The 20,043-nt window shown below is 50.0% G+C and overlaps 2 protein-coding genes across 3 annotated transcripts in view; one reads left to right on the top strand and one right to left on the bottom strand.

The window, feature by feature from the left end:
* Dtnbp1 (dystrobrevin binding protein 1) overlaps nucleotides 1–11,087 on the top strand; it is a 122,875-nt gene extending 111,788 nt beyond the window's left edge. For both annotated transcript variants that reach the window (XM_026384573.2, XM_077801616.1), the window contains exons 8-10: nucleotides 2,932–3,087; nucleotides 9,222–9,365; nucleotides 10,703–11,087. In XM_026384573.2, the coding sequence (XP_026240358.2) occupies nucleotides 2,932–3,087; nucleotides 9,222–9,365; nucleotides 10,703–10,959 (557 nt within the window). In that variant the 3' untranslated portion in view covers nucleotides 10,960–11,087. The remainder of the gene's footprint in view (nucleotides 1–2,931; nucleotides 3,088–9,221; nucleotides 9,366–10,702) is intronic.
* A 96-nt stretch (nucleotides 11,088–11,183) lies between these two features.
* The window catches only part of Jarid2 (jumonji and AT-rich interaction domain containing 2), a 218,842-nt gene continuing 209,982 nt past the window's right edge, over nucleotides 11,184–20,043 (bottom strand). Inside the window, exons 16-18 of the mRNA XM_026384570.2 lie at nucleotides 19,459–19,642; nucleotides 17,276–17,383; nucleotides 11,184–13,489 (exon numbers count right to left, since the gene is read on the bottom strand). Of these exons, the coding sequence (XP_026240355.1) occupies nucleotides 13,307–13,489; nucleotides 17,276–17,383; nucleotides 19,459–19,642 (475 nt within the window). The 3' untranslated portion in view covers nucleotides 11,184–13,306. The remainder of the gene's footprint in view (nucleotides 13,490–17,275; nucleotides 17,384–19,458; nucleotides 19,643–20,043) is intronic.

The following is a 20,043-nucleotide window of genomic DNA, read 5'->3' as shown; positions in this document are numbered from 1 at the left end:
AAAAGCACCGTGGTACCTGGACATGGTTTGAGGTAGAGGTGCAGGGGTAGCTCCCACACAACTACCTTCTATGGTGTCCCTGAGGGTATGTGACAGGAGACCCAGCGTTCTGTTAAAAGGACAGAACCCAGCTTGGACTGACTCCCAAACCTGTGTTCCTTCCTCTGCGACAGACCATCTTCCTGTAAACACAGATGGGAGGTGGAGGATGACCCAGAAATGTAGTAGGGCACACACACGAGCTGTTAACAGTATGAGGAGAACACACCGGGGAAACATGTATGTCATTCTATGTAATTAAGGAGTTTGCCCTCCTAGTTGTGTTGCTTCAGGTAACATTAATTTGTATTCCTTGCATAGATTACAGTAAAGAAAATAATCCAGAATATTCCAATAATTAGACACCATCCCTGATTTGAGATTAAAAAAATTCCAGCCAGGCACGGTGGCACACATCTATAATCCCAGAGGCTCAGGAGGCTGAGGTAGGAGTATCCCAAATTCAAAGCCAGCCTCAGCAACTTAGTGAGACCTTAAGCTACTAAGCGAGACCATGTCTCAAAATTTAAAAAAAAAAAAAAAATGTTTTTTAAAAGGGCTGAAGATATGGCTCAGTGGTTAAGCACTCCTGAGTTCAATCCCTGGTACCAAAATAAACAAGCAAACAAAATAAACTCCATTACTGAGTTTTCAGGTCTGTCATGTATATAGGAATATGTTGTGCTCAGGAGTTGTAGTGGTAGGAAATTGAGGGGTGTGGGGGACAAAGGCAGATTGCATGGGGCCTCTTAGGCCACTGTTCATTTTACAATCTGCTGTTTTGTTAAAAACCATCTACTAACATCCAGAAGATGTTGACACTCCCCAGAGGTGTGCTAGAGGGGACATCACTGGGCCCTGTTCTCCCCAGGACAGTCAGGCTGCTGAAACTTTGTGCTGATACCTAGAGGTTCTGGAGTCACCCTGCCCTCTTGCTGAACTCCACCAAGCACAGTGTCACCACAGAGTAGGTGTTCTGAAACCTTGAGTTCTGGAAAAAAAGAACTCGAGTGCCTTTCTAGGGTCTTCAGCCACCCAGAGCCAGGCAGGGGCTGGAGTTCCTACCGACAGATTGTTGGAGGAAAATGCCACATTGCTGTGTGATAGATCACCACAGACTGAGCCACTGAAAATAGTACAAAGGTTGCAGCTCCCAGCCTAGGCTCCAAGTCCAGGCCTGGTTTGACTGGGCTCTCTGCCCGAAGTCTCAAGGGACTGGAGTGAGGGTGTCCCAGAGTGTGTCTTTCTGGAGGCCATGGAGCAAAACCTGCTCTCGGCTCATGCAGGTTGTTGCCAGAGTCCCAGTTCTCCTTGAAGTTGTGGCACCAGGGCATGCCAGCAGGGGACTACTCTCAGACCCTGGATGCCACATAATACCGGCCACATGGACCCACCATTGTCAGCACCAGCAACTGAGAATGGACCCGTGTCAAATCTTTCTTGGGCTTCTCTCTGTCCAGGAAAAGCCCTGTCCTCTAGGAAAGCCTGGATGGATCAGCCTCACTCAGACACTCCCCCTTTAGTGAAGTCACAGGGCTCAAATCCAGCACAGTCACAGTACTGGGGCTTATGCAGGGCCAGCACATCAGGGAGCAGAGGTCTGGGTGACCTTAGGATTCTGCCCAAACCCTGTGTGAAGTACATAGGGCTTAAGGTCCCAAAGCCCTTTGTACTTCATATAGTCTAGAAATAACCCTTGACCCAAACAGGGAGAATAATGGCCCTGATGTCATTTTTATATTCTCCATATGTGGCTTGAGGAAAGGTCAAACCCCAAGGAAATATTTATCAGCTGGTATACTGGGATTCTCCATTAAGGTTGGTCATTTAGTAGTTTTTCTGCCTGTTACTGACTCGGGCCTAATTTGAAGGGCTGCCGTTCACTTTTGTTCTGAAGTTCTTCCACGTTAGTTCATTAAATTTTCATACCAAAACTGGGTTAATATGTTTATCCCAGATTTCAGATGAGAAAGGTTAGCTGACGTGTTAGCTAGGTTATGTGTTTGAGAAACAGCAAAGCCAGGCCCACACACTCTCTAACATACCACAGTGGCTACATTTTTTTTCCAGTTTTTTTTATTGCAGTGAAACAGGTGTAATAGTTCATCCTCTTACCCGTTTTAAGTGCATCAGTGGTATTAAATGCATTCATAGTGTTGTGCAGCGACCACCACCCTCCAGAGCTCTTTTCAGAATTAAAACTCTGTACCATTAAACACTTTCCCATTCCTCCCTCCCTCCACCTTCTAGAAACCACCATTCTACCCTGTCTCTGGATTTGATTACTCTAGGCACCTCACAGAGCGGGAAATGAGACAGCACTTATCTCTTTGCAGTTGGCTTATTTTACTTGGTGTAAAGGTTCAGAGGCTCCAAGGTTTATCCACATTGTAGCCTGTGTCAGAATTTCCTTCCTTTTTAAGACTGAAGAGCATTCCATTAATACATTCTTACTCTTAATATTCGAGCCTACTATCACCAGGCACTGAGCTTGGTTACAAGATATTAAAATGAGTACATCACAGTCCTTCAGGAACTCCAGGATTTTACCTTTTATATTGTAATTTATAAATCATCTACAAAAGTTTGAACACAGTGATGCAGGTTGTTCAGGAAGGAGCCACAGATTCCACTTGAGTTAGCCCAAGGATTACCTGAGCATTAGGTCCTGAAACGTGAGCAGCCGCTTATCTCTGAAGAGTGGGGAAAGGTCATTCCATCCGAGGGATCAGTGAAGGCCAAGTGCAGCAGAGAGGTTGGGGCAAAGAGGAACTGTCTGTGCAGTCAGGTGCCAGCCCACCTCAAAGCCATGAGCACTGTCCACACAAGGGAGGGCGACTGTTTCCCATCTAGTCCCTTTTCAGCCCTAACAGAGTCATTCTGCTTCCCCAGCTGAACTGGATGCTGAGCACACGCAGAAGGTCCTGGAAATGGAGCACACCCAGCAAATGAAGCTGAAGGAGCGGCAGAAGTTTTTTGAGGAAGCCTTCCAGCAGGACATGGAGCAGTACCTTTCCACGGGGTACCTGCAGATTGCAGAGAGGCGCGGTGAGCTGGCGCTTGCGGGTAAAGCCTTGGAAGTCCCTTTCTAGTAATAGACCCTGAAATCCAAGCATCGAGATCAGGCCATATCCATCTTGCCCTTGTTCTTCCAGTTCTAGGTTCTAGTTGAAGATTTCAAGAATAAATAACCTTTTAAAATTACAAACCAATTATGCTCATACAAAATTTGAAGGGAAAGAAAGAAAGAAAATTGCTTTCCTTGCAGTGCTGGGGATTGAGTCTAGGGCCTAGCACAGGGCAGACCATGCTGAGTTACAGTCACATCTTTAGCCAGAAAAACACTTTTTTAGAATGAAAAAGACAAATTATTCATAATTCTATAGCATAGGGTAAGATCTACTAATATTTTAGTATTGTTCTTTTTGGTCTTTGTTCATGAGTCTGTTCGTAATTGGTATCAAACTATACGTCTATGTGGCTTTGTATCTTGACTTTTTTTTTTTTTCCTGGTACTATGGATTGAATCCAGGCAGGAATCCATGGAGCTACATCCTCAACTCTTTTTAAAATTTTTTTGAGACAGAGTCTACTCAGGCTGGCTTTGAACTCGTAATCCTCTGGATTCAACCTCCCAAGTAGCTGGAATTCCTGGCATATACCACCGCACCCAGTTCTCTGAATTTTCTCAATATTGTATAGGGCTCTCTTCCTCATTATTAAAAATTCTTTGAGGACTGGACATGTAGCTGGGAGAGAGAGAGAGAGAGAGAGAGAGAGAGAGAGAGAGAGAGAGAGAGAGAGAGAATGAATGTGTGTGTGTGTGTGTGTATGTGTGAGTCTTAGCATGCATGAGACCTCAGGGCTCAATCCTGGGGAACAAAAAAAAAGTTATTTGAAAGGATGTGTTTTAAAGGGTACATATTCATCATCAGGATGCATCCTAACATGGCCCCTCACTGTCCATGAGGAATCAGTCCCAAGACCCACCCCCACACACACTGCCAAAATCTGTGCATGCTCAAGTCTCTTATATAAAATGTGTACTATTTGCATATAACCTGTGCATTCCTCTGGAATCATCTTGAGGTTTAAATCATGTCGGGTTACCTAGGATATAAATGACTGCTGTGTGCAGAGTTGTACCATGTTGTTTAGAGAATAATGTCAAGAAAAAAAAGTCTGTATGGTTCAGTGCAGATGTACCCATTGGAGGCCTATCTACATTTTTCCACCTGAGGTTGACTATGGAGAATGAGGTTATGGAGGGCCCACTGTATTTAATCAATTCCCTGGTTGAACATTTAGATTTTTTTTAACCTCTTTAATCAGTGCTGTGAGACATCCATATGCTTAAATGAATAAGTCAACCAGGGTGGAAGTGAGGACACAGGACTCTTTCCACTGGCTGCCCCAGGAGCAGTGGCCAGGTAGGCAGGGCAGTGACTTCAGGCAACTTGTTCTCTCCAGCAGGTGCCATGGTCCCAGAGCCTAATGCCCAGGGCACATGGAAGAGAGCATGTGCTTCCCTGTCCCTCTGGGCACCTCAGCACCTCCTGGAGATGTTCCTCTCCAGATCTCTCAGTGCCCCACCCCCAACATGCCCCCTCTGTCTGGCTTTGTTTCTTCTTTGACATCCAATTCCCTGTCCCCTCCCAGAGAGGATAAAGAAATGAATGAAGGAAAGTGATGTAGAGAGAATAGATTATAGCTCTGTTGGGTGCCTCAGGCTGTGCTAACGGAAGTGGGTGATCAGTGACGCAGTTGGTGCTTTCCACGCTGGAGCTGATGGGACAGGGTCTGGAGTGTGGCTTCTCTAGCTCCCTGGTCAGCTTCTTCCCGTTTTACCCATTGACCTAGAAAGTCAGACTGCCCAGCTCAGGTGCCTGAGTGCTGTGCAGAGCAGCTGCCTGGCTCCTTGGGGAGGAAAGAGAGGCTCCCTTCAGGCTGCTTATCCTGTCATGGACACTATCATGGCAGGTGCTGTGGACTAGGTGTCCTCAGAAGTGGATTCCTTCCAGTACTAGAGGGCTGTATGTGGCTTCTCGTGTCCTGGCTTAGCTGCCACCTCACTGTGGGGGCATGCACCCTGGTGTCTTATGAGGGCACCTTATGTCTTTCTCTTGCTGGGTCCCAGTCAGACTCCGACTGACCTTATCTCCCAAGGGCCCTATCTCCATGCGCACTCATTGGGGGTTGCAGCTTCAACTAGTGAGTTTTGAGGGCACACAGTTACTCCATATAGATACGCACACACTGGGCAACCTGAGATTCGAACATAGTGGGACACTGCAGCAATGCCTCAAGTCATGGGGGAGATGGGATGAAAAAACTGTCACCAAAACTCTCACTGCCCAACCATTTAACTCCACCCTGTTCAATTTTGTTGAGCACATACTAGCCCATGGGAGACAAAGAGGAAATGAAATGAGAGTGCACCAAGCAGCGCCTGTTCTCACAGGGAAACACATGGGCACGCAACCAGGTGGCCCATGGGGCAGAAGCTGCTGGGCTCCGAGCTCTTTTGGTGGTCAGTGTACCCTGGAGACAGGCCCTGGGCTGTGGATGTGGCAGCCTCCATGCCTCAGCACAGGTCTGTAGGGAGAAGGGACGTAGTGAACCCTTGTGGGACAAATGTCAGTTAAATATTAAGTGGTTGAGTTTTTGTGGTTTTGAGCCTCTCAAGAATAATTTTCTTCAAGCTTCAAGAAAGTGTTTGGCTCATTTAAGGTTAAAACTAAATGGAACCAGGCCCATGTTGCCAATGCACTGAAGGAGAAAGTGGCAGGCCATGCCCCTGTCGGCTCTGTGCCTCAGCTAGAGCTGCAGAGGCCTTGCCACAGGGCACACAGAGCCTGCCTGACAGTCACCCGCCCTTTCCTATAGAGGGATTTTCATCCCCAGAGATGAATATGGGGAAGTTTTAGAAGAATCAATCAAAATTAAAAATTGCTACAGTGAACATGGGATTTTGGACTCACTCCACTGAATCAGAAATAGCAGTCTGAATTTTTTTTAACTTTCAAAAGCATCATTTTTTAATTAAGACAAAGCTATGGAAAATTTTATCCAGAAAAAATTTCAGAGTAAAGCGCAAATGCCCATCATTGAGCAGTTGGAGCATGGTGGGGCTGTGGGAGCCCATGGAGCCAGAGGTGGGTCCTGGGACTGAGCTGCCACAGACACGCAGTGTGCTGGCGGGACCCCGGTGTGCTGGGCACATGAGGTGCTCTGTAAGGGCCTGGACCAGGTTTGATCTCTGTGCCTGACATGATCTGAGTCTTAGAAAAGCACTGTTATTGCTTTGATTCTGTGCTGAGTGCCTCAGGGCCAGACAGGGCAGTAGTTATGTACCTGTGTCCCTTGGCTCCCTGTTCCCACAGATTGCAGGTTCCTGTGGCTGTCCGCTGACTGCTGGTCAGCAGGGTTGAATCCCCTGGAGCCAGGGTGCCCTCTACCTATGGAGGCTGGCTTGGCCTTGGCATCTTCTCATCTGGGAAGAGAATGAGGTGACATTAGCAATAAAGTTAAGAAAGATAGACTTTATGAATTAAAAAGGCGCCTTTACTAAAAGGTCACCCAAGAGACATTCTAGAAGGCAAAATTGTCTTAAAACAGGTGCCAGCGAATGGCTTGAACTTGGTGTAAAATCTCCCTAGGAAGGTTTTATTTAGAACTGTGAGAATTACCGTTTTTCATTACTGGTTTTCATTTTAATTAGGAAATATTGTAAATATCCAAAAAAGAACTGACAGTTCCATAACATACCCACATTTCTACACTTAACATGTTACCTTTGTAACAGTTTTGAAGGAAATAGTACTCCAGAGACACAGGCATAAATAATAATGTCCACATGCCCCACCCAGCTGAGCCCCTTGCTGATCACACTGCCTTCCTCTCCTCACCTCTAGGCGACCTTCACCACACACTGCATCTGGCCTGTATTCCAAAACAGTATGTGGGTATGCTTGGCACATTTCAAATCCTTACGGAAATGGTCATATGGTGTATGTCTTCATGAACCTGCTTTCTTGGGTAGGCATCTTGATAATCATCTGTATTGATATTTTCACCTCAAACTAAATTTATTTATATTGAACAAATATGCTTTTGCTGTGTTGATTAGTTTTCCCAGTTTTAACCTTTCATTAGGAACAGTGCTGGTCTGGACATTCTGGTTTTTTAAGAGCTACTTTAGGCCAGTGCTTCTCAAGCACGAGCAGCCTCCCAGGCTGGCACTCTCAGCAGGTCCCCAATGGTGCTGAGGCAGCTGCTGTTCTGGGGACCACACTTTGAGAACCACTTCTCTAGTGGGGAGTAAGTACTTATCTGGGGAGTAAGTACTTATCAGGTGGCATGCATATCTTTAAGGTTACTAGATTCTGTTGCACTGTTTGCCAAGACATTTGTATCTGTTAGTAATCTCCCTGGCCATGTTTGTGTTCTGCTTACTTTATATCTTTGTCAACACCTCATAAAGTCAGATAAATTTTTGCCCAAAAAATCAGTATGAAATGACGTTGTTTTGGTTCTAAATTTGTTTTTCTTAGTTTACCTTCCTTTACCAAGTTTTAAGCTTATGGGTATTGGCCTTTGTTGATCTCTCGGATGCATGTAACTTCTCTCAATCTGGCTTAGATTGGTCTTTGCTAATTTGTAATAAGTTCCTGAGGCTGGCTTTGAACTTGTGCTCCTTCTGCCTCAGCCCCCATGAGCCACTGATTGGGATTATAGATTTGTGCCACCACACCTGGCTCTAAATCAAAATTTTAAGTGATCAGCTTTGCCATTTTTGTTTATGGTTTGTGAAAGAATGAACAAGGTTCATCATCGGAGAAAATGCCCGTTTATTGAGGAACAGCTCTGCATATTTATAGAGCCGAGGGTGGTTTGACATTTATGACAGTTTAACAGTTTAATGGTTTGACAGTTGGCAGGGGGTGCTTTCTGATTGGTGGGTAAGGATCATGTGAGTCAGCAGGACTCACCATTGGACGGCTCTTTTCGGGAGATGGGGAAGTTAGTCTTTGGGGCCGGGGTGACTCCCAACAGTTTGTACTTTTGTGTTTTAAGAAATTCTTCAAATTGTTTTTCACTTTGCTTGGCTCTTTGTTTACTGACTGGCATAGTCACAAGGCAGGGGTCCAACCAACGTGGACTTGCCCTGCAGCAGTGACTGCTGGCCGCCGCCCTGGGACCCTGTGTAGGGCACAGCCTTCTCTATCAGTGTCTGTAAGTTCCTGAGTCTCCCCAGGCATTCTCCAGCTCCCGCGGCCTACTATCTCGCTCCACTTCAAGACCATCCTAAGTATCATCAAGCAGCAGTTTGCAGCTGGGGACAGTTTTTGCAGCCTGTGCCCCCATACTCGGCCTCATCTTGTTGCAGCTCCAGTAAAAGTCTGTCAGAGGGGCTGGTGCAGAGCACCGTCAACTCCCTGCACTGCCTGTGATAGCCCCACACAAAGGACTTATTTGGTCCAGAGTGCCAGCGAAGGTGGAGAGGCCCTGTTTTATAGTGAGTCTAGATATTTGCTATGTGCCCCCACCTGTACCCCCACACTGGCCATTGTTCTTCAGGATCACTGTGTCCTCTGTACAGTGTTTCAAGTTCTTTGAAAAACCTTGTCGAAAATTTGGCTGGAACTGCATTAAGCTTCCGGACAGAGTCTTGGCCTCTTTGCTGGATCATAAACCTCCTGGTTTATTCCTGAGCGTGGAGGGAGTTGCCTCAGATGCTGCTGGCGCCAGGAGTGATCCCTTCCCCTGGTGGTGATGGGGAGTTTGTTTGTTGAAAATTCTGGCAGATTTTCCATGAGTTGCCTTTTATTTTCTAACAAACATAACATTGTTATCAGTAGAAATCTTTAGACTTTTCTGTACTTAAGCTTAGGTTTGCATTTGCATTCCCCAAACTCTTCTTTTGTTCCACTTGGGACTGCTCCTACCCCAGCCAGAATGCCCTGCTCCAAGTATCACCTGCAAACCAAGCGCCCAGGAAATAGAATAAGTGCTATATAGGGGCCAAGGCAACAGTGAGTGACCAAAGATGACTTAGGACGGACTTAAAACAGCATGCTATTTGGCAGAAGATGCAAGATGGTTGCCCAGTGCCAATAAAATCTACTTTTTAATTTATTAGGAACAAAAAGTACAGTGTCTTGTGTTGTGAATCTTCTCAGAGCCCATGGGCAGCATGTCATCCATGGAGGTGAACGTGGACATGCTAGAGCAGATGGATTTGATGGACATCTCTGACCAGGAGGCCCTGGATGTCTTCTTGAATTCGGGTGGAGAAGAGAACCCTGTGCTGTCCCCAGGGTTAGGTAGGATGGACATCCCCATGTAAATGACCCAGTTCTTACCAGCATCCCCTGGGCAGTCTCCCCACACCTGTGTCTGGCCTGGATGTTGGTGAGTTCTCCTCGGGGAGTTTAAATTTCTACCCCAGCACCTCAGGGAGGAGGGGGTGCATCATCTAGCCCAGAAATTGGCACTTTGAGAACTGGAATTTGGGTGTCGGGGGCTGTACTGCTCAGCTGGCACTTGGCCTCAAGGGTTGCCTTTTTAAAACTCCTTCCCAATCACATTCAGTTCAGCGGAATTTGACCATGATCTGTTTTGGCACTCTTGTCAGTATCGTAAAGACACCTGTAACCCCATGGGGCCCCTAACTCCCATCTCAAGCCTTCCCAAAATTGTTTCAGTTCATTCAACAATAATTGGCTGAGGTACTGGATCTGTACCTGGCCTCACCACACTTGAAGCTGTAGTACAATTCTTCTGGCTGGGAATTGAACTCTGGCCTCACACGTGCTGGGCAAGCCCTCTACCACAGGGCCACAGCCCAGCCCTGGCTGTATATGATGCTTCACAGGCAGCTCTTAAAATTTCACTCACAGAAGGGGAAGGCCAAGCCCCGCCCAGCCACACTGCAGCCTTCCCCAGGACATTCTGCCAGCAGCAGGGAGCCCACTTCCTCTAGCCTCTCCTCTCTGCTTGGCAAACCTGTGAAAGCACTCTTCCTGGTCCTGTCCTGAGAAGGTGGGACACTGGAAATATGAGGGGGCTGGGAGAAATTTTAGCAGCAGTATGTAAAATGTATTCCTAGAAGAGCTGCTCTCTACTCGGGAACTACCCAAAGATAATTCTCTTGGTATTCATGTTCTGGATGGCTTTAAAGGATACGTACAGAGCAAGCAACTCAGGAGGAAGGAGGGTTGGAAGTTTGAGACCAGCCTCAGTAAAACTTTATCTCAAGAAGGGCTGGGGATGCAGCTGTGGGAGAGGAGAGATGACTTACAGACTGTGTAGATTACCATGGACCCCAGCTCAGTCTTACTGGTCTGTTGTTCACTCAGACCACCAGCTGCCTCTGGCCTGCTTAGCTCAGTACGCCCAGGGTTGTTCCTGCATGGGGCTGAGCAGTCTGGCAAATTTACAGGTGTCATAAAACTTTGCTAACGGAATTTCTTTTTCCCTTTGGGTACCAGGGGGGCACTCAACAACTGAGCCACATCCCCAGTCCTATTTTTTGTATTAGAGACAGGGTCTCACCGAGTTGCTTAGCGCCTTCCTAAATTGCTGAGGCTGGCTTTGAACTGGAGATCCTCCGCCTCCCAAGCCACTGTGCCCGGCCTAACAATGTATTTTAATTTCACAGGGCCTGAAACTGACACCTGTCAGGATGAAATTACTCTTCAGGTTCCAAATGCCTCAGAGTCCCTGCCCAAGCTACCTTCCTCACCCTGTGTGTGCACAGAATCGGCCACTCTGGACCCCAGTGAAGGTGGGGAATGCCCCCTTGTCCAGTCTGATGAGGAAGAAGTTCAGGTGGACACTGCCCTGGCCACTTCCCATGCTGACAGCCAGGCCACTCCAGATGCTAGTGATGACAGTGACTCAAGTCAGGAAGAGTGACTGAAGTGTCAGCCATGCACAGAACGCTCCTGTAAAGCCAGGTTTTTAATGATTTTACACAATTGCCAATGATGTGTGAGAAACTGACAGAAGAGCTGACAATAAAGTTTGAGGACTTTGAACACTGACTTGGGAGAGTAGCTGGTTTGTACAGAGGCTTCTGCCTACATAGGTCCTCAAGGCCAGCATGACAGGGGTTGCTTAGAGCACAGTGAAGGGACACCCACTGAGGCAGCCTCCCCAGAGCATGGCTGGGCCCTGGGGCTCCACAGTGGCTCAGGCCTGAATGAACATAGAAGTAGACTATGAACCTGTAAAGGGCTTGCTATTAAAGGTAAGTGGTTAGATGCAGCTGACACTCTTGGGTTCACAGCTGGCCCATCCACAACACTGGAACCTCTGGGGCAAAGGAATAGGCAGAAGCAGCCATTCTTACTCCTGCAGAGAAACTGGGGGACCAGGCTGGCTCTGACCCAGCCACTGGGCCACCAGCGCATGGAGATCAGGGAGCAACAAGACTCCCTTCCCAAGGGCAGATCAGCCTTTGCCCGTTGACCAGAAGAGAGGGAGCCCATTCCATTCACTCATCTTCCACAAGACAAATGTCCAAAAAACTTTGTTTTTATTATTAAACCTTGTAGTACAAACCTGAAAAGTAAACAAACTGGCAATAAACCACATGAAGTCTTCCCTCAAGGGAGGGGTGCAGAGCAGCGCTAATAAATTAAATGTCAAACTGTAAGCCATAGGCAGAAGTTTACTGTCAAAAAGAGGGAAAAGTACACAGCAAGGCCATAAAAACCGGACAACCACATTGGAAAACACTTGACTGTTTATGTAACTGTTAAATATTCCAAAAACAGTTCAGTCTTCTGCAACAACAACCAACAAAGTGGATCCTAGGACGCTCCTGGCAGTCGCCACTGGCAAGCTCAGTGCAATATGGGCAGCTACGGGACTGATGGATCCAATTATGAAACAAAGAACAGCTTGTGAAAACAGTTTCCCTTTTTATTCCACACATACTGTACACACAACCGGAGAAGGGCAACAGCTACTCCATTATTATTTTTTTGTTGTTGTTCAGTGATGTAAGCAGCACTTATAAATGTTACAAGAAAAACCCTGTAAGCATCCAATCCAACCGATGAAGAAACTGAAATGTAAGGCTTTTCTTCATCTTGTCTTCTCACCCCTCCCCGCCCCCCAAGAAAAGGCTCAAGTATTTAAAACAATTTACAGGCATATGTACAAAAGGGATGGGATTTTTTTTTCTTTTTTTTCCTTTTTGTTACAACATGGACAGAAAAAATAGACAAGATGAGCGCAAATGCATTTTCACATTCAAAAAGAACTGCAGACCTCCTAGTGGCTCTAAATGTGATCATAAACAAATTTAAAAAAAGATTAATGCTGACTTGTGAAGGTGTGACAAGAAGCAGCGAGATGAAGATGGAATGTCAGATTGCACGTCGATGGCACAGAAGCACCTGCGGCTCCCGTCGCTTTTCCTTTTTTTCCTTAAGGATGCTATTGAAGGGTTTTTTGATAAAGTAGCCAACAGCACCAAAAAATAACAGAAAGGATTTCCTAATGAAATCAGGCACAGGTCTCCCTCAGTGACCCTCCAAGGCAGGCAGTCTTTGTCTTCGTCCTCTCTTCCTCACACGGATGCATAGTGATGTGCTGGTAACGAAAACCTAGTCGCTCGACCTCCACATTTCGCCTCTGGTTAGGAAACAACGTCCGCCTCCAGCTGCCATAACCGCCCAACGGAACAAAACGGGGCTCTCCGGTTTACAAAGTACAAACTCATCTTGCACATGACAGAAGAAAAGACAGCCAAAGTAAAGCCATTTCTTTTCAAGTTTTTTTTTGTGTGTGTGTGTTTGTGTGTGTGTGTGTGTTTGTGTCCTATCCCTTTTCCAATCTAAAAAAACCTGCTCACATGACTGATGGTTTTAAAATTTGTTCTCCAAACTTCACCCTCTTCAAAAATGGGTTAAAAAGCCTTTTTCCCCCAACATTTAAAAAAAAAAAAAATCAAAACAAACAAGAAGGGCTTTTTTCAGCCACAGGGGCAATACAAATTAATACAGCCCCCTCAAGGGTTTTTAAAACAGTGAATATACGGCAGTTTCAAAAATCTGACTGCAGTGTCTAGGTATTCTAAGTACAAAAAAAAGTTCAACAGTTTAATGCTAAAACAAAATTAGTTCTCTAAAACCAGAAGAAAATCTTCTTTAGAGCTAGTGCAAAGACAGCTTGTATCCTACAGCAAGTACTCCAAACTAGAATATAATAATTACAAAAAAATATATATAAATTGACCATGGTGTTGGCATCTTCATGACGAGCTCGAAGCACTTTTGGATGAACCGGAGGACGCCAGCCGAGAAGGCGGCACGTCCACGGTCGCTCTCTTGCGGGGGCCTCTTTTTGGTGTGGGTTTACTGAGACAGTTCTCGATGGTGCCGTTTTTACCGGATACTTTGCCACAGATCTGATTGACCAGACTGATGATCTGCTCCTGCGGGGGTGGAAAGCAAGACAGTTAATGCAGCAGGCAATGGCCCCAAGGTCCACTCGGGTCGAGCTGAGAGAACAGCAGCTCATCACCAAACCACATCAGCATGGGTTTCTGAGTGTGGGGAAGCTCAGGGCCCCACGGGATTTTGAGGCGCAGTGGGCCTGAGAAGGAGTGGACAACATGCAGGAGACATGGCCCCAGGGGGCCTTCCTTACCAGGCTGGACCCACCTGGCTGCACCCCTAATAAATGTCTTGGGAGGACAGCATAAAATAGGCTAAAAGAACAAGTCCCATAACTGCATACAGGAAGTATATAATTAGGAAATAATTATATATTTCGGTGTTCAGATCTGTGTTCACACAACCATCTGCAAATTGATTCACCATGCGGACGGCACTGCTGGCCATGGGGCTGACCTTTTCCTGATGCCATCAGGTGGAGGAGTCATGTCATCCTACCCAGCTGACCCCCAACTCTGATTACCAGGTCACTACCCCACCCCCACCCCAAAGCAGAACTTAGGATTTGTGGCCAAGTTCTGCAGCGTTGCTTAGACACTGCAGGTTATTTAACTTGGTCTCACAAATAAATGCAGTGACTGCTGTTTACATATACATGTCTCCACTGTTAACTGTGCTGTAGGGGACACAGCAGACACCAGGGTCCTTGTACTCCCCCAAGAAACAGACCGACCATGGGCATGACTCACCCTGTAACCATCTCATTTAAAAAACACAGGAAGGAGGCACAAATGTACATTTCTCAACATCTCTCAGGGCAGTGCAACCATGTGGTCCCAGGCAGGGGAGGAGGCCAGCCTGGTACACAGGGCCCACAGCCAGCCATGAGGGCTTCTCTCTGGAGAGCCCTAAGCAAGGGCCAGCCCACGTGTTTGTACACACAGCTGCCATGGCCATGTACAAAGTCCTAGGTGGACAGCAGCTTTCTGCGGAGCAGTTCCTTCATTTGAAGCTTGGAAACAGCCCAAGTAAGTGCCCTCCACCAGGCTGGAAGTCCAGGCACACAGTGGCCAGAGGACCATGAAGCTCAGCACTAACCCCCAAGAGCTGCCCAGTTCTTGAGGTGTGAGAACCAGGCGCTGCAGGACTCTTGAAAGGGTGCAAGGGCCGAGAGCTGCTGTACCTCGCAGGGAATAGAAGGGGAGACCCTCCCCAGTCAGTGGCTTCAACGGGAACGACTTATCTGTAGGGTACACAGGGATCAAAGATGAACTTCTGCTGGTCCTACAAGCTAGAGATGCCCCAATTAAAACACCTCAACTTGAGAGACCAGCTTCGTTTTCCAAGCTCCATCCACTGGCTATACCTGGGCTTGTCACATGGGCCTCTCCTCCCTCGGCAAGGGCAGGGGCAAAGCCCTGACTGCCACCCCTGCATGTGTTTTGCAGGTGTTGGCTACGACAAGGGCTGGTGGAGCAGAGTTTTTACTCATCTCCATGCGAGCTGCCAGGCGCAGTCCTCCTCAGAGAACAGGGTTTATTTTTAACCACTTTTGACATGTGCTGTCACTGTGAAGCAGTCACCGCCTTCACTGAACATGCAAACAGACCTAAGCCTGGCTCTCCAATCAATCTTAGGATTCAGCCAAATGCTCAGAAGTCTGACCTGCAACTGAGCCTGGCCAGAGGACTCAGTCCAGAACAGGTGTGAGCAACCCCTTCCATGGGGCTGGTGATGGGGTAGAAGCGGGGCTGTGCTGCTTAGTAACATCAGGGGTGCAGCAGGAAAGGGTGCCAGGGGGCAAGTGCACCGCCATGGGCGCCATCCACTGGAAGGCAGTGCCTGGAGGAGGAAGGGTACTGGACTGGCTAGGTGAGGGCAAGGGACACACTCCATACTCCAGAGGGAACTGCTGGCAGAGCTGACCCAACATCACTGGGCTGGGCCTCCGCCATCCTGCTGGCTCCCACGCTGGGAAGGCAGCAGGGACATGAAGGACTGTGAAGACCACCACCAAGCCCAGGAAGGACTTGAGAAAGGTCACAGCTCGTATGACTGGGAGCTTCAGGAAAGAGGACGCGCTGTGTGAAGAACAGAAACGAGGGAGAGAAGCAAGTGCAGACCTCCAGTGCTCTACTGGCCCTCGGGTGCAGAACCAGCCCGGCTGAGGCCTGGTGGAGAGCCCAGGAGACAAAGGCTCCCAAGTCGGCAGGGACTACCCCGGGGGAGGCAGAGGAGTCCCAGCAGCCACGAAGCCAGGTCCCAAATCTGTTCGAGGCCTCCAGGGCAGTGTTGCTGCCAGCTGCTGGAGCTAGTGGACAAGGACTCTTGGGCCTGCACACACCTGGCGCATGTCAACCCGCAGGGCTGCTGTAGAGATGGTGGGAGGGGCATTTCATGCAAACACCCTGAAACAGCCACCAGAGTCCCCAGTGCAGGCAATGGTGACCTCTAGGCACAGTTTACTCCTTGCCCCAGGAGCTAGATTAGCGCAAATGCCCACCAGGCAGCCTGGGAGCACATGTTCCCTTTGCTACTGTGTCACTGACATGGGCCATGGGCCTCAGAGGTAGACCCTGAAGAGTTGTGGAGGGACAGAAAGCCATTCATTTCCACGTCCCAGACACTCCAGCCAAGATAGTCTTAGAGATGGCACTGTCACTCACAGTTCAACCCACCCAGGAGGTGTGGGGGGAGAAGGCCCTGACCACCCAGCAAAAAGCACTGGCTCTGGGCACCTGCAGCTGGGCTGCTCCTACAGGGCATGTCGCAGACCACCAGGCGGCACCTGTCCCCATTTCTTCAGCAATGCGGCCAGATGATGTGGATCCACTGACACTGCACTGAACCCTCCTCCAGAAACCAAGGCCAGGAGTGCCACCAGACGCTGCACACCACTGAGATGGCCAGATCCCAACAGGAGCAGGATAGCTCCCTAGGTGTGGACAGAGAGCTTGCCAGCGCCACTCCTGACCTCAGGGACAGTGCCATCCTCTGTAGATACTGCGGGATGTCCCACCCAGGAGGGTGGCTACTGGCATCTAGTGGGGAGCAGTCAGGAATACCAAACATCCCATGCATGGCACAGGCCATTTTGAAAGATCAGTAGTGCAGCTATAGAGCAGCCAGCCAGGTGACAAGGAGGACCCGGCCCGAGCTGAACTCTGTACTGCACAGTCCAGAGGAGAAGGCTGCGCAGGTTCAAGTCCTGGCGGGAAAGCTCCCTGTGCAGAAGGCACTTAGTTCTGCCCAAGACTGACTGCCCGGGGCTGGCACAGCCAAGCCTGGACAGCCCATAACGGACCACGCCCTCCCAGTGTTGCTGTACCTCTTCCCTATATAGAGGGTGCTGCGACTGTGTCTTTGGGTTGTCACAGCAGAGGGACAGACGCACCACCAGGCCACTCCTGCACACTGCCCAAAGGGACTCCCACCCACCAGGTCAGAATGTGCTCAGGTCCCAAATCTACTAAGTAAAGACAAGACTGGAATCCGCCCAAAGGCTGCTAACAGGAGGAAGAAAAGCAGGAAAGGCCAGGAGTGTGGAGGTGTACGGGTTTCCACAGCTTTGACCCCCGTTTCTCAGGCCAGGCTGGGGTAGGGACACACGGAGCACAGCCAAAGCAGCCACCTCTTGAGCCTTGGGATGAGGGGGGTCATGTCCCAGCATGTGGGGCTCCGGTGGCCAGGACCCAGCCAGGTGGCAGCACCAGCGCTCAGCTCTGGCTGGCTCTCCACAACACAGGGCAGTGGGGCCCTCAAGCTGTGACAACAGCACAGAAAGCTCCTAGTGTCTGGGCCACCACCTGCAGGGAGGGACTGACCTCATCGTAGCGATACATCAGCTTCAGGCCGCGGCAGGACTTCTGTTTCTCCACGTGGCGCAGGGCACACTCCAGGCAGAACACCACGTTTTCGTTCTCTTGTACCACCTGGTGGGGAAGCAACAGAGCAGAGGGCTGGGGACTACAGGGCAGGGCTGGGCACAGCCTGGGGGAGCCACCAGGGACTAGGAGCGGGTGCACACAGCAGGGCAGCCTGTCCTGCCACCTACTGACCAAACCAGGAGGATCAGGGACTTTCAAACATGGACATGGATTAAGAAACCCAAAAAACTGACAGCCTAGAACAGGGTCTCTATAAAGTGGATGAAGGAGCTGGACGTCAGGGAGCCCTTGACCCCCAGAGACCCCCCCACTGCAGTCCCCTGAGCGCCTGGTCAGCGGCCTAGCTGAGATGAGACGAAGCACCCACGCTTGCTCACGGCGCTTGCGTTCAGAGGGCGTGTGCTCTTCCCTCCAGAGTCCCTGGGGCAGATACAGGGGGAGCTAAGTGACTGGGGCGAGGGTTGGCGGAGGTGATGGGACCCATCCGGGGGGTTCTCGCAGGAAAGACGGTTTCAGAGTCACTCAGAAGCAGCTGAGTCAATGCAGCTGGGGGCACAAGTTTTCCTCTGCTCCCACTAGGGGACCCAGAGCTCCAACCAGACCCAGAATCCCTCCCTTTGGAGCTCATGGCCTCCATGACCCAGGCCTGTTCGAGGAGCAGCTGGGGAAAACCTGAAGCTTTTGGATCCAAGTGTTTTGCAGCCCAGAACAGGGAATAAGCCACCAGGGCCAGGAAATGACTTCCCCATGGCAGTGCCACCTCCAAAAGACACTGAGGGCTAAGGACAGGAGTATGAAATATAGAAAACGAGCACACACCCCCGCCCTGGTGACCAAACCATGAAAATTATAAATGAAACCCCAACCTACTCCTGGGAGGTCACATAACATCGTGCTCTGAGGACGGCCAGGTGACAGCTCTGAGAGCAAAACTTTGGCACCTGGAAAATGGGCCTGCACAGCTGTGGTCACTGAGATGAGCATGTCCACACAGCGCTCACCACCCAGGAGGGGCTGCTCATTATTCCCTCCTAACAGCACAGTTCTGCACAGGACATGCGCAAAGCCCAGCAGACAGGGATCATCACACAAAACGGGTGCCTGGTGGCTGCGGGTTGGATTCGCCCCGACCCCACCAGGATCATGCCCCAAGGCCCAGCATCCCCGCACGCCTGCACCTGGAGGTAGGGCCTGGACCACAGGTAAAATGGGGCATCAGAGAGGTCCTGATCCAACCTGACGGGTGTCCTTGTGAGATAGTTGAGGACAGGACAAGTCACAGCAAGGGGAATGGAGATGAGCTACGGGGATGCAGCTCGGAAGCTGCTCCGCGAGCCTTGGAGAGGCTGCAGGGGACGCCCACCCACACCTTGGTCTTGAACTTCCAGCCTCAGAACTGTGGTAGGAGCCGTGAGTCTACAAGGCAGCCTGAGCTGAGCGCCCCTCACCTCTCTTAAAATTTCTGAACCTTGCAAGTGTTCCAAAGAGCATCTGACTTGGCTGGGCAGGGCTGGGCGACCCTGTCCTCTGCAGGCAGTGGACTTGGTGGGGCAAGCAGAACGTGCACCTCAGCCCTGGCCTGCCACCCCAGCAGAGATATGGTGACTGTGTTCAGTGTGTGTGTGTGGGGGGGGGGGGGGGGCCTGCTGCCAGCACGTGAGGTGCAAGGCACACACTTGGCAGAGCTGGTCTGTGCCAAGGAAGGGGCAGATCAGCCCGTGTAGCAGGGAAGCTAGGACAGGGCCATTAGGGGACTATGTGCCAGACTAGGGCCCCAGCTGGGCACATCCAGGCCAGAGCTGTGCCCAAATCTGGCCTGAAATAAGGGGCGAGTTGGGGAGTAGCAGCAATACGTTCAGTCTGAAGCTGGGTCAGCAGGTGGCCATGAGGACACTGTCCCCAACAGCACTGTGGAAATGGACCAGAAAGAGAAAGGAACTGGTCAAGGCCACACTCAGGGAAGGCCGCAGAGGGCCGTGGCAGCGCGTGGAGCCCAAGCTTCCCAGGGAGAAATGACAACTCATCCAGACCGACGCAGGGCTCCCCGGAGCTAAGAGAGGTCACATGGTGAACCAAGCTGAACCCGAGGACAGAGATGGCAGCAGACCCGGGCCGCTCACCATGGACAGGTAGCACAGGTGCTGGCAGACCTGACACCTCCTCTCCGACGTCTCCAGCTGCAGCCACTTTCGAGGCTTTTTCTTCCCGTCCGCCACCGCGCTGCCGCCATCGTGACTGCCATAGCGTGCGGAGGAGTGGAGGCCGGCCTCAAAGAGCTGTCTGCGCTGCCGCAGCTCCGTGTCCCTGCCCAAACAACAAGGGGCAGTCAGCAACAGCAGCCAGGTCCTGCTAGTCATCAGAAGGGACACCCCCGCCAGGCCCACATGTGCAGTCAGGAGTCCCGCAAACCTGCCCAAACCCCAGCCTTTCTCTTAAGCCAAAAGGCCAGAAGAAGTTAACCTGGGGTTCAGACATGGCACACAGCGAAGCCCGCCATCCAGCTACAGAGGGCTCTTGCTACAAGCTGAGTAGGCCAGACATGTGTCAGGCAAGCTACCCGCCATCAGTAGCCAAGAGTTGACCACCCAAGTGAAATCTACGTGCTGCCCACCAGCAATGTGGAGACCCCCCACCCCTCCGTGCAGAGGGAGGGAGTGTGGGGCTAGAGGGCAGGAGAAGGGGTTAGCAGAAGACAGGCGAGCCAT

Source organism: Urocitellus parryii, chromosome 8, assembly GCF_045843805.1.
Source record: "Urocitellus parryii isolate mUroPar1 chromosome 8, mUroPar1.hap1, whole genome shotgun sequence".
Lineage (NCBI taxonomy): Eukaryota > Metazoa > Chordata > Mammalia > Rodentia > Sciuridae > Urocitellus > Urocitellus parryii.
The sequence above is the reverse complement of the archived record's forward strand: the minus strand, read 5'-3'. Positions and strand labels throughout refer to the sequence as shown.